Source organism: Microcaecilia unicolor, chromosome 4 (genome assembly GCF_901765095.1).
Source record: "Microcaecilia unicolor chromosome 4, aMicUni1.1, whole genome shotgun sequence".
Classification (NCBI taxonomy): domain Eukaryota; kingdom Metazoa; phylum Chordata; class Amphibia; order Gymnophiona; family Siphonopidae; genus Microcaecilia; species Microcaecilia unicolor.
This window is the reverse complement of record NC_044034.1, coordinates 365,689,282-365,703,599: the sequence shown is the minus strand read 5'-3', so window position 1 is coordinate 365,703,599 and position 14,318 is coordinate 365,689,282. Positions and strand designations below refer to the sequence as shown.

Here is a 14,318-nt window from a genome sequence, read left to right as displayed (position 1 = left end):
GCGGCACGTGGCCACATGTGGGGGGGGGCGGGGGTTTGCTCTCTGTCTCCGCCTGCTGGTGGATGGACGCGGCCCACCAGTCTATGGATTGATCAGCTATGATTAATGGAAAGAAAATTATCAGGTATGATACATAATTTTACCTTAACACATATCAATGCATGGATCTCTGATAGAACTGCAGTTGGGGAGAGCGGAGGAGGTTACTTGCATGGAGTGGTGGTTGGATCCCTAAACAGAATAGCAAGAGGATGGGGATGCCTGCACTGGTAGGCAGTTATCTGTATTGGCTGGGTAGACTAGATGGGCCACTTAGGTCAGGATAAAATGGTATGGTATGGTAGCTGTGCTAGTCCACTTTTAGGGCAATAAATAGAAATAAAACAGAACAAAAATAAGATGATACCTCTTTTATTGGCCTAACTTAATACAGTTTACATTTTTTGATTGCTTTTGTAAGTTAGTCAAAAAATATATTAAGATAGTCCAAAAAAGGGTATCATATTTTGTTTTATTTCTTTTTATTATAGCCTTAAGATAAGAATTGTCATACTAGGTCAGACCAAAGGTCCATCCAGTTGGGTATCCTGTTTCCAACAGTGGCCAATCCAGATCACAAGTACCTGGCAGAATCCTCCCCAAAGTAGCAAGATCCATGCATTCATTGGTATCCCACCTCTTCAATGCTGCATTCGGCACCTAACCCTTACCGTTCAGTGAATCCAGACTGCCCCAATTTGACTGCCCCTATCGGACCGACCGTTCACTTGTCTGTTAGATTGTAAGCTCTTTGAGCAGGGACTGTCTCTCTTTGTTAAATTGTACAGCGCTGCGTAACCCTAGTAGCGCTCTAGAAATGTTAAGTAGTAGTAGTAGTAGTAGTATTTATTTGTACCTGGGGCACTGGAGGGTTAAGTGACTTACCAAGAGTCATGAGGAGCTACAGTGGTAATTGAACCCAGTTTCCCAGGATCAAACTCTGCTGCATTAACCACTAGGCTACGCCTTCACTCCTTGGGATTCTGGAACCTTGCTATTCTTTGGGGTTCTACATGGAATGTTGCTACGCTTTGAGATCGTGCCTGGAATCTTGTTAATGGGACTTGATATACCACCTACGATAATATTGTTTTTATCGTAGGCGCCCGGTATAAGAGGCTTGGAGAGGCTAAGCCTCCCCCCTGCTGCAGCAGAATGGATCAGCTGTGGAGTCCAGCTGCTCTGAGGGGATTAAATTGTTGATTTACCTCCATCCTCACAGCAGGAGCTGCAGTGAAAGCCCTCTAGCAGTTGTAGAAATTGGTTTATGGTTTGTTTACCTTACTGCTGGGAAAAAAGGGGGGGTTGGCTGGAGGTGTCCTGGGTTGCCAGGGAGATATTTAACGAGGATGACTTCCTGACCAGCACTGAGGACAGATAGCAGCAGAATCGGATACTGGGCCAGCATGATCAGAAAAACAAAGTCACCAGACAACAAAGGTAGAAAAGATCATTTTATTTTCATTATAGTGTTTGGAATATGTCCACTTTGAGAATCAGGTGCTCAACATTAAAAGTTTATATTTATTTACTTATTTATGGTATTTTATCCCACATTAAACATGAATTAGGGTGTTTTGTGGCTCTACATGAGAATTGTGATGATATGATCCCTTGTTTCATATTGTTGACAGTCTGCATTTTCCTTATGGGTGGTATATTGGTGTATTAGGTTCTGCCCAGTGTAATATTTATGGTATAGTAAGGTTCTGAGTGTGTTTTTGGACAAAGTTGTGCATAGTGTTTTGCAGTTGAGTGATTGTGGTTAGAATATGCTTTGAGCAACCACTTTATTCTTTGACATATGATACATATCTAATATCTAAATTTAATAAAAGGTATTAATTGTGACTTTTATTTTTATTTATTTATTTATTTTTTCTGCATGTTATCAGACAGTTATGAATTTAAGCTCCACCCCTGGCCCCACCCATAACCCCGCCCCCTTTAGCCTCCCCTAACAGTTGGGCCACCGACCGCCTATGTCGTTAACTTCTTTGATTTGTCTGACCAACAAGGTGGTATATTATGCTCATTAAACGATAATTGGCATGAAGTTGCAGGTACGTGCGTCACTGCCCTTAGTTGGTATACTACAAACTGAGTGCGCAAAATCCATAGGGGGCCAATATTCAGACTGCGGGAGTTAGCCAGGCTGACTCCCGCAGTTGGAGCGGAGCCGGGATATTCAATGCCGGGCTATTTCCGGTGGCCGGCACCGAATATCCAGTTGACTTTTAGCCGGCTTCAACTTAACTGGCCATCTCTCTCAATATTCAGTACTGGCCGATTAAGTTGAAACCGGCCAAAGATAGGTCTACTATTTCGGTTGCCCGATTGGCTGCCAAACCTAGCCAGTGATGTGCTGAATATTCACGGATAGACAGTTAAGTGCTGTTTAACCAGTCAGGAGCCGTTCCTTGCTGGTTAATAACTCTGAATATTGGGTAGATAGTGCGGAACTGCAAGGGGGGCATGGACCTAGAAGGGGACAGGATGGGTTGGGGCGGGGCAGGGCTAGGTTATAGAATGCCATCAGCTACACCCCTGACAGGCGCACGTATTTACAGTAGCCATTGAGCTAACGTAACTAGCAAACGTTAGGTGCATAATAGAGAATGAAATGGGGACGTTGACCTGCGGTAACTGTGGGGATGAGGACAGAGCCTAAGGGGATGGGGCGGGGATGGGGACAGAGCCCATGGGGATGAGGCGGGGATGGGGACAGAGCCCATGGGGATGGGGCGGGGATGGGGACAGATCCCATGGGGATGGGGATAGAGCCCATGGGGATGGGGCGGGGATGGGGACAGAGCCCATGGGGATGAGGCGGGGATGGGGACAGAGCCCATGGGGATGGGGCGGGGATGGGGACAGATCCCATGGGGATGGGGATAGAGCCCATGGGGATGGGGCGGGGATGGGGACAGAGCCTGTGGGGATGGGGCGAGTATAGGGACAGATCCCATGGGGATGGGGCGAGTATAGGGACAGAGCCTGTGGGGATGGGGACAAACTCTGTCCCCATGTCATTTTCTACTTTGAAGCCTGTTAATGAACAGTCCAGTTATTTATGTTTGAGTGATGCAGACGACAATATTTTGATTTTTTTTGGATATCAATAGAAATCAAACAAAATAAAACATGGAAAAGAAAATAAGATGATACCTTTTTTATTGGACATAACTTAATACATTTCTTGATTAGCTTTCGAAGGTTGCCCTTCTTCGTCAGATCGGAAATAAGTAAATGTGCTAGCTGACAGTGTATATAAGTGAAAACATTCAAGCATTACTATGACAGTCTGACAGGCCACAACTAGCAAAATTTGCTTGGGGGACCCTGTACATTTCTTCTAAGAAGACGTCTTCTATTGCAGGAGGGACTGTGGAAGACAGGAGAGCTAGATTGAATCCTGAGATTGTTGATGACTTCTTATTCGTCCACAAATTAAAAAACCATAACAGTGCTTCATAGGGCATATTTCTCCCCTCTAGGGCTTACAGAATGGGTTGTATTTTGTACCCCTGGACATTTTAACAGGGTGGATTAGGATTCCTTGGGGTAGTAGAAGTCCGCTATTGTTGGGGTTGGAAGGGTAGAGGGTGGTGGTGGAAGTGTTTATTACAGATGCTCATTATTATTATTGTTTTCTATTTGTAATTTATACAGAACAGTTGCACAGCATATTGTTCCTTTTTATACTTTAATAAAAAGATTGAAATATAAAATCATAAGTGTTCAAGGCTTCTGCAGATGAGGACAGAACCTGCGTGGATGGAGACAGGTCCCATGGGGACGGGGTTCAAAGTTTGTCCCTGTGTCATTTTCTAGTGCGTAACTGAGGACTTCCGCAAGTATTATCTCGAATTCACGCTTAATGCGCATCATCCTGGAATCTAATGTTAGGCATCCTGTAGAGAATTACGCAGCTTAATTGCTTTGCTTCCTCTTCATAAGTAAAGGCCAAATATTCCGTACATTTATGCACAAGTTGGCACGTAACTGTGAAGCCCCAATTACTGAGTGAACCTTCAAATGTAGTTTTGCCTGTATTTTGAGGAGTGACGATTTTCAGGCAGCTAACTACTACTACTACTACTATTTAGCATTTCTATAGCGCTACAAGGCGTACGCAGTGCTGCACAAACATAGAAGAAAGACAGTCCCTGCTCAAAGAGCTTACAATCTAATAGACAAAAAATAAATAAAGTAAGCAAATCAAATCAATTAATGTGAACGGGAAGGAAGAGAGGAGGGTAGGTGGAGGCGAGTGGTTACAAGTGGTTACGAGTCAAAAGCAATGTTAAAGAGGTGGGCTTTCACTCTAGATTTAAAGGTGGCCAAGGATGGGGCAAGACGTAGGGGCTCAGGAAGTTTATTCCAGGTGTAGGGTGCAGCGAGACAGAAGGCGCGAAGTCTGGAGTTGGCAGTAGTGGAGAAAGGAACAGATAAGAAGGATTTATCCATGGAGCAGAGTGCACGGGAAGGGGTGTAGGGAAGGACGAGTGAGGAGAGATACTGGGGAGCAGCAGAGTGAATACATTATAGGTTAGTAGAAGAAGTTTGAACAGGATGCGAAAACGGATAGGGAGCCAGTGAAGGGTCTTGAGGAGAGGGGTAGTATGGATAAAGCGACCCTGGCTAAATTATGCAGGTCTATCAATATTTACCCATAGAAATGGCCCTGAGCTATAAACTGTGCCCTGTTAACCTGGAGTCCAGGATATGGCAGTGATCATGTTTCATTCTTATTTATTTCACCATTTATGTTCTGCATCTGTCCAATGCACAGCACACGAAAAACATACAGAAAATCTACATAAAAACCTATATCACAATATAAAACAAATCATTAAAAATTGTATGCACACTAAGATAGCCTGCACATAATCAAGTACAAATCAATTTACGGATCCAGCTTCTCCTATATAAGCACGCAATTCTGGAACGCATTACCGAAAGCCATAAAGACAACGCAGGATCACCTCAACTTCCGGAAATCACTAAAGACCGATCTGTTCGAAAAGGCATACCCTACTGATCCAACTTAAGTAACTGAACTCAGCAAGGCAACAAAGCCATAACCCAGGGGCGTAGCCACGGGTGGGCCTGGATGGGCCCAGGCCCACCCACTTTTGCTACAGGCCCGCCCCACCCGCGACAGCCCCCTACACTGACCTGAAGCGCGTTCTCCTTCCAATCCAGCACCGGCGATCATAGCCAGCCTTCTACCACGTCCAGCAGGAAGTTGCAGAGTAGGCGGGACGTGGTAGAAGGCTGGCTACGATCGCCGGTGCTGGATTGGAGGGAGAACGCGCTTCAGGTCAGTGCAGGGGGCTGTCACAGGCGGGGCGGTCGCGGGTGGACACAAAATGTGGTGGCAGCGGCGGGTGGGGGGTGGACGGTGGAGAGGAAAGAGGTCTGTGCCCACCCAGTCCACCTCCAGGCCCACCCAAAAATTAATCACTGGCTACGCTACTGCCATAACCTGCAATGAACAATATATTTCTCTTCTCCTCTTGATTCTCTAATGTGACTGTAACAACATTGCTCTGTATTTGTTTCATCACCAGAGGTGGCTAAGACCTCATGGTACTATGTAAGCCACATTGAGCCTGCAAAGAGATGGGAAAATGTGGGGTACAAATGCAACAAATAAATAAATAAATAATCATTCTGAACTATAATCATCTTCCTTATGGCCAGAACAAACAAATGTCCTTTCAATAAGTTCTTAAATTTCTCTAGCTCGGTGTGTAATCTAATGAATGATGATAATGCGTTCCGGGGCCCTTTTACGAAGCCATGTAAACGCCTACGCGTGCCCAACGCATGCCAAATCTGAGTTACCACCTGGCTACCACTTGGCCCGGGCGGTAATTTCATTTTTGACGTGTAATTAAACTCTGGAATTCGTTGCCAGAGAATGTGGTAAAGGCGGTTAGTTTAGCAGGGTTTAAAAAGGGTCTGGAGGGCTTCCTAAAGGAAAAGTCCGTAGACCGTTATTAAATGGACTTGGGGAAAATCCACTATTTCTGGGATAAGCAGTATGAAATGTTTTGTACAGTTTTGGGATCTTGCCGGGTATTTGTGACCTGGTTTGGCCACTGTTGGATATAACAAAAGAGAGGGAACGAAGTACAAACTAAAGTCCAAACAAAAAAACAGCACCGCAAGTGCTAGTCGCCGAAACACGGCCCGTGTCGGGTCTTTTTGTCAAGGCTCATTCATTAAGACTGTGTTCCCTTTTTAAAGGCCCGTGGTGCTGTTTTTTTTGTTTGGCCTCTGTTGGAAACAGGATGCTGGGCTCAATGGACCTTTGGTCTTTCCCAGTATGGCAATACTTATGTACTTATGTCCCCTTCACGCACCGGCGCTACCGGGCGATAAAAGGCATCTGACGCTCATAGACCATTACTGCCCAGTTAACACGTGAGACCTTACCACTAAGTCAATGGGTGGCGGTAAAGTCTCAGACCCCAAAATGGATGTTTGTCAATTTTCATTTTGCCACACGTCCATTTTTGGTCAAAATGAAAAAAAAAAAAGGCATTTTTACAGTTGCGCTGAAGAATGGTCCAGCACACGTCCAAAACCTGTGCCTACACTACCGCAGACCATTTTTCAGCGCACCGTAGTAAAAGGACTCATTCTTTAGGTCCTGCTAAGGAAAAACACGCTTTCTTGTTTCTTCATAATGAATCTTAGGAACTGCATATGTACGGTTGTTCCTTCCATGCATTTCTATGTGTTGCCATGACTCTTACTTTCAAATGTTTTCATTTTCAGGAGACATCGGGGTGGATTTCTATGTCAAACCCAATGGACACCCCAAGCGGGCAGCTGACATCAGATCTGGTGTATGTTTTGCAGACAACTGGAGCTCCAGACCTGGAATTGAAACTCTTGGTTCCCTTATCTGATTTTCACTTCTGAGAAGTTCTCCACCTCAACAATGGGAAGCGGCGCCCTTGCGACCTGGATTTTCGTGTTCTCTTTGTTGCCTCTTTTGGGAGATACAAACGGGCGAGCCAGGGGTGCTTTCCTCATAGACTCGGACCCTGGACGCTGCATAAGGCATCACTACGTCGATTCCATCAGCCATCCATTGTACAAGTGCACCTCCAAGGTACAGTGCATAGGGGCTGAGCGAGCGAAGCCCAGGGGTAAACATTTTAATGACCAATGAGGAGAGAGAAATGGAGAAGATTTGTTAGAGGACGCAGAATAATTTAAATCGCTTCATGCAACAGAAATGTTCAGCTCCATTTTAATAGGTCACAGAAGTAGGTCACATTAGGGGCGTAGCCAGACCTCGAGATGGGAGGGGGCCAGAGCCCAAAGTGAGGGGACACATTTTGGTTGTCCTACCCACCGCCGCCTTGCTGCCCTCCATCCACCCACCACCGCTGCTACTGTTGCTGCTGCTACCGCACGTACCTTGGCTGGCGGGGATCCCTTCAGGGGTGGGGTGATCACTGAGGGACCCACCCCACAATAGCCAGGCCCCCTGCAGCCTGTCACAGAACCTATGACAAGGCAGAATTGGTGTGTAGAGCCTGAGCTCTTTCATTAAAACGTGGGGTCCATCTGTCAATTTTAGCAGACAAAGGTGCTGGTACTCAGTACTACTACTCATAGGAGCCAACTTTTCAAAATGATTGGGGGTGCTGAATTTTTTTTTTACAGGTGGTGCATTCCCCTCTCCCTTGTTCCCCCCTCTCCCTCATTCCCCTCTCCCCCACCCTCCCCTGTCCCCCCTCCCTCTCCCCCTCTCCTGTCCCCCCTCCCTTGTCCACCCGCCACCTCCCTCCGATTTCCAGGCCCACCTCCCTCCCAGTTCCAGGGTCCCCCCTCCCTCCAAATTTTAAAAGTCATCTATTTTACCTCGTCGGGGTTAGGGCGGCAGCAGCGATAAAATCCATGCAGGCTTGGCTCGGTGCTTAGTTCAGTTTTCCCTTCGCTCTCGCTCAGCTCTGGTCCCACCCTTGCGGAAACAGGAGGTCCCACCCTTGCGGAAACAGGAAATGAGGGTGGGACCAGAGCTGAGAGAGAGCAAAGGGAAAACTGAACTAAGCACCGAAACGAGCCTGCATGGATTTTACCGCTGCTGCCGCCCTAACCCCGATGAGGTAAAATAGATGACTTTTAAAATTTGGAGGGAGGGGGCCTGGAACTCGAAGGGAGGAGGGAGGGAGGGAATGAACTTCCGGTGGGTGCAATATTGGGGGTGCTCGAGCACCCAAAGCTCCCACGGAGTTGGCTCCTATACTACTACTAATCATTTCTATAGCACTACTAGATGTACACAGCACTGTACCATTATATGCAGGTACTTTCTCTGTCCCTAGAGGGCTCACCATGTAAGTTTTGGTAGCTGGGGCAATGGAGGGTTAAGTGACTTGCCTGCAATGGAAATTGAACCCAGGTTACCAGGAGCAAAGCCTGCTACACTAAACATTTGGCTACTCCTCCACTCCGCTCAGTGGTTTGTCACAAGCAGGGGCGTAGCCAGACTTCGGCAGGAGGAGGGTCCTGAGCCTGAGGTGAGGGGGCACATTTTAGCCCCCCCCCAGCGCAGCCGACCCCCCCTCCCGCCATTGCCGACACCCACTCCCCTGCCATTGCCACCACCACCACCAACTTTGCCCCCCCCGCCAATGACCCTCTCAACCCCCCCCTCCCGCCGCCAACCTTTGCTGGCGGGGGACCCCAACCCCCGCCATCCAAGGTCCTCTTCTTCCCGCAAAAGGCTTCCTTCTGTTTCTGACGTCCTGCACAGAAGGAAGCCTTTTGCGGGAAGAAGAGGACCTCGGCTGGCGGGGGTTGGGGTTCCTCGCCAGCAAAGGCAGGCGATGGCGGTGGGAGGGGGGGGGTCGAGAGGGTCGTCGGCAGGGGGGTCCAGGGCCAAATCTACGGGGGCCCAGGCCCCCCGGGCCCCATGTAGCTACGCCACTGGTCGCAAGGTTTGGTCCTTGGGCCAGTTCTTTTAATCATTTTTGTAAGCGATATCGCCGAAGGGTTGTCTGATAAAGTTTCCCTTTTTGCAGATGATACCAAAATGTGCAGTAGGGTAGACACGCCTGATGGGGTGGATAACATGAGGAAGGACTTAGCAAAAGTAGAGGAATGATCTGGAATTTGGTAGCTAAGATTTAATAAATCACAAAAAATCAGGAAGAACAAATCCACAAACCAAGTTAAACCTTAAACTCACTATATTAAACTTGGGTTCAAAATAATTTATCTTTTTTTATTTTTATGTATGCACTTTAAAAAAATACTATAAAGTGTTTTAAATTATTTTAAATGTGCTCAGACCATACCGTTTACACCCCAAGAGGAATATGTGGTGGTGTCACACTGGAACCATCATTGCACATGTGATGTTCCACCTCCTAATATTTGTGTATGTACATACAGCTGAGCCCGAGTAGATCTTAATCACCGGTGTATGCGTATATCTATAATACATATGTATAGGTCATGAACTACTCACATTAAATATTGCTAGACTTGAGCTCAAACCTAAGATTTAATGCCAAGAAATGCAGAGTCATGCATTTGGGCTGCAGAAACATAAGGGAATGGTACAGTTTAGGGGGTGAGGACCTTTTGTACGTGAAAGAGGAGCGGGACTTGGGTGTGATGATATGTGATGATCTTAAGGTGGCCAAACAGGTAGAAAAGGTGATGGATGCTTGGATGCATAGGAAGAGGAATGGCCAGTAGGAAAAGGGAGGTGATAATGCCCTGGCCTGTATAAGATTCTGGTGAGACCTCATTTTGAATATTATGTACAATTCTGGATCACACCTTCAAAAAGATGTAAACTGGAGGGAGTCGGTCCAGAGGGCGACTATTAAAATGGTCATTGGTCAGTGGTCATCATCATAAAGCATATGGGGACATACTTAAAGATCTCAGATGTGTATGTTTTCTTTGAAAGAAAGGTGGGAGAGGGGAGATATAATTATTATTATTATTAATTACATTTGTACCCCGTGCTTTCCCACACATAGCAGGTTCAATGTGGCTTACATAGTAAATAGAATTACAAAGTCTTGAAGGAGAATGTTACAAGTTGTAGTAAACATAGTAGTAGTGGGGTTTTGAGGATATGTAAATTGAGCATGGAGGGGTAAACAAAGGTAGGATGAGCAAAAGGAGAAGAGATTGGGAGGGGTAAGGAGTAGGAAGGATGGAGAGGAAGAGATTGAGGAATGAGCATAAGGAGATTGTCAGACATGGTCAAAGGTATAAAAATCGTCGGGGCAGGAATCATGTGGGTGGGCTTAAAAAGTTAAGTTGGGTCATTAGGGTACGCTTTCTTGAAGAGGTGATAGAGATATGATAGAGGCATTTAAATACCTATGTGGCATGAATGCATAGGAGGCGAGTCTCTCTCAAATGAAAGGAAACTATGGAATGAGAGGGCATAGGATGAAGGTGAAAGGGGACAGATTCAGAAGTAACCTGAGGAAATACTTCTTCACGGAAAGGGTGGCGAATTCGTGGAACGGCCTCCCGGTGGAAATGGTGGAGATGAAAAGAGTATCTGAATTCAAGAGAGCTTGGGACAAGAACGTAGGATCTCTAAGGGAGTGATAGGGAGAGTAGATGGCACGGATGGGCAGACTGGATAGGCCATATGGTCTTTGTCTACATTTTTCTTTGTTTCTATGTAATCCTCAACAGGGCCGTGCCAACACAGTAAGCGCGGTAAGCGCCGCAGGGGGGCGCCTGCCTTCAAGGGCGCCGCACCGTCAAGTTGTATTTAAAAAAAAACCTTACTCCTCCGCTCCATCCCCGATTCCCCTGCGCTTTAAATTTACCTCGCTCCGCCTCCAACATCTGCGCAGCGTCAGTGAAAGCACTGCCTGACGTCTCTCCACCAGCCTTCCCTTCGCTTGTTCGTTCTCTCTGTGTCCAGCACTCAAGGAAATGACGTCAGAAGAAGGTGGGACACAGAGGGAACGAACAAGCGAAGGGAAGGCTGGTGGAGAGACTTCAGACAAGCAGCGCTTTCACTGACGCTGCGCAGACGTCGGAGCCGGAGAGAGGTAAATTTAAAGCGTGGGAGGGGGGGCGTGCGCGCGCCAACTGATGGTCTGCAGGGGAGCGCAAACTGATGGTCTGCAGGGGGGCACCAGAGACCCTAGGCACGGCCCTGATCCTCAATCCAGATATTCTTAATTCACAGCATATGAGGAGAATATCCCCTTCCCGTGGACAAACTATCAAAACAAGGGATATATATTAAAAAATAGTTGAGACAAATATGTCAAAGACTACAGAACTTATTACAACTATTCTAATCTACCGGTGGACAAGGTACAATGATCTATCCAATTTCTTTTTTTTTGATATCTACTACAATAAAACTCACCCTCAACGTTCTGAGGACACTGACGTCAGTGAAGCCAAGCCCTGACTTCCTTCAAAAAGGTTCGAAGGTTCGTGGTGGTGAAGCCACCAAAATCGCTCCGGGCCCCGCCCTAGAGGGCGGAGCTATGGCAGAACAACGAAGGGGTTGGCAGGGAGGGAGGCAGGGGGGTGGGAAATCGCTCCGGGCCCTACCCTCGAGGGCGTAGTTATGGCAGAACAACGAAGGGGTTGGCAGGGAGGGAGGCAGGGAGGTGGGGGGGGGGGTGGGAAATCGCTCCGGGCCCCGTCCTCGAGGGCGGAGCTATGGCAGAACAATGAAGGGGTTGGCAGGGAGGGAGGCAGGGAGGCGGGGGGGGGGGGGGGTGGGAAATCGCACTACGAATGCTGGCTCCTCCCACGACCAAATACCTTGGATTTGGTTGTTTTTGAGATGGGCATCCTCGGTTTCCATTATCGCCGAAAACCGGGGACAACCATCTCTAAGGTCGACCTAAATGTTGAGATTTGGGCGTCCCCGACTGTATTATTGAAACGAAAGATGGATGCCCATCTTGTTTCGATAATAGCGGTTTCCCCGCCCCTTCGCTGGGATGTCCTTAGAGATGGGCGCCCTTAGAGATGGTCGTCCCCATTCGATTATGCCCCTCCACGCGACCTAGAAGAACCCTCATTCTTACCTCTCCCTCGCCACACTCCTGCCACTGCTCCCGCCCTTACCACTGCTGCCGCCACATCTCTCTGGGGTCTGCAGCGGCAGCAATAGCGATAAAACAAGAGAGAGGTGTAATGCAGAACCCGGTTACTTCCTGTTCCGGGGCAGAGGGAGCATGGAAATGAACAAAGCTGACTGGCGTGCGGCACCCCCCCCCCAGCGGCGGGCACCCGGGGCGGACCGCCCCCACTGCCCCCCCCTTGGTACGCCACTGGTGCCAGCACTGTCCTCATTTCCCAACCCCACTAGCCAAGTCCTTATCCAACCAAGGCTTTAACCCTTTCATCTATGCAGACGATGTCACAATATACATACCTTACAAATCTAACCTGACAGAAATCACCAACGAAATCAAGAACACCTTGTACATCATGGACTCTTGGGCTAATGCATTTCATCTAAAACTTAACAAAGAAAAAGCACACTGCCTCATCCTCTCATCCCAACACAGCGCGGACAACCCCACCATCATTAACACCCCAGATTACACCCTCCCCATCTCACAGCCTGAAAATCCTCGGCGTTACTATGGACCGCTACTTAACACTAGAGAGCCAAGTGACATCCACGACAAAGAAAATGTTCCACTCAATGCGGAAGCTCAAACGCGTGAAGCAATTCTTCCCGAGGGAAACATTTCGCAACCTGGTACAATCAATGGTACTAAGCCATGTAGACTACTGCAATGTGATCTATGCGGGATGTAAAGAACAAACCTTAAAGAAACTTCAGACCACTCAAGACACGGCAGCTAGGCTTATCTTCGGAAAAACGCGATTTGAAAGCGCAAAACCCCTCCGTGAAAAACTACATTGGCTCCCAATCAAAGAACGCATTGCTTTCAAAATCTGCACTCTGGTTCACAAAATTATCTATGGTGAAGCTCCGGGATACATGACAGACTTGATCGACCTATCAACTAGAAACACATCCGAATCAACACGAACGTACCTAAATCTGCACTTCCCTAGCTGCAAAGGACTCAAATACAAATCAACCTACGCATCCAGTTTTTCCTACATTAGCACACAACTGTGGAACGCATTACTAAAAGCCTTGAAAACTATGAACGACCACCTAAACCTCCTGGAAAACACTAAAGGCATACCCTGGCCGATCCAACATAAATGCCTGATCTCTGCAACACAACAAAACTAAAGAACGTAATGGACATAACACAACTCTTCCGTTGTACGATTCCCTAGTGTGGCTGTGCCACATGAACTTTATCTTACCACAACATCACTTTGTATTTGTTCACACCGGAGTCTGCAAAGGCCTCTCTGGTACTATGTAAGCCATATTGAGCCTACAAATAGGTGGGAAAATGTGGGATACAAATGTAATAAATAAATAACTAAATAAACTCCTGGAGTTGCCATTTAAGCACCGTTCCTGCCCATTGTAACACATCAATTGCCGCAAAGTCATTTAAATTTTGTTTTGACTCTATCATCTTTCTGTAAAGGGATCCTCAATGACTGTGGGTACTGAGCTGATCCTCAGTCCCAAGCTCATAAGCACCAGTGGGCTTCCATGCCGGAGATTGTAGGCTGATCCAGACTGTTTCCTCCCTGCCTTCTGATCATAGCATGACGTGTGGAGTCCTGATATTCACTGAGACAGAAATGGATATTGGAAGTCCGTGGAAGGAGGAGGGAGATTATAAAGAAACGAAATCGGAGGTTCATGGAGAGAGGGGAGGAGTGAGAAATGGCAGGACATGAGTTTTGAATTAGTGGTCCATAGGACGTAGGGGGATGGAATGAGGGGTTGCTGGAATATTGTTGGTCACCAGATTTTTACTCCCCCCCACCACAAGTCACAAGGTTAAGAAGCTTGTTTGTAGATCCAGGCTTGATCTGTGCATTAGGTAGGTCTCTTCTGGGGTACATGGATAAATCCCCTAGAATAAACTAAATTTCTTTCTCCTTATAGAGGAAAGTACATGATGCTTTCCAAAAATACTAGGACTAGGGGACATGCGATGAAACTACAGTGTAGTAAATTTAAAACAAATCGGAGAAAATTGTTCTTCACCCAACGCATAATTAAACTCTGGAATTCGTTGCCGGAGAATGTGGTGAAGGCAGTTAGCTTAGCAGAGTTTAAAAAGGAAAAATCCACAATTCCAGGAATAACATGTATAGATTGTTTGGGAAGCTCACCAGGTGCC

At 47.1% G+C, this 14,318-nt stretch overlaps 1 protein-coding gene across 1 annotated transcript in view; it reads left to right on the top strand.

Annotated features, from left to right (window-relative positions):
• The window catches only part of NDP (norrin cystine knot growth factor NDP), a 72,285-nt gene that overhangs the window by 36,108 nt on the left and 21,859 nt on the right, over positions 1-14,318 (top strand). The window contains exon 3 of the mRNA XM_030199700.1: positions 6,832-7,171. Within this exon, the coding sequence (XP_030055560.1) occupies positions 6,998-7,171 (174 nt within the window). The 5' untranslated portion in view covers positions 6,832-6,997. The remainder of the gene's footprint in view (positions 1-6,831; positions 7,172-14,318) is intronic.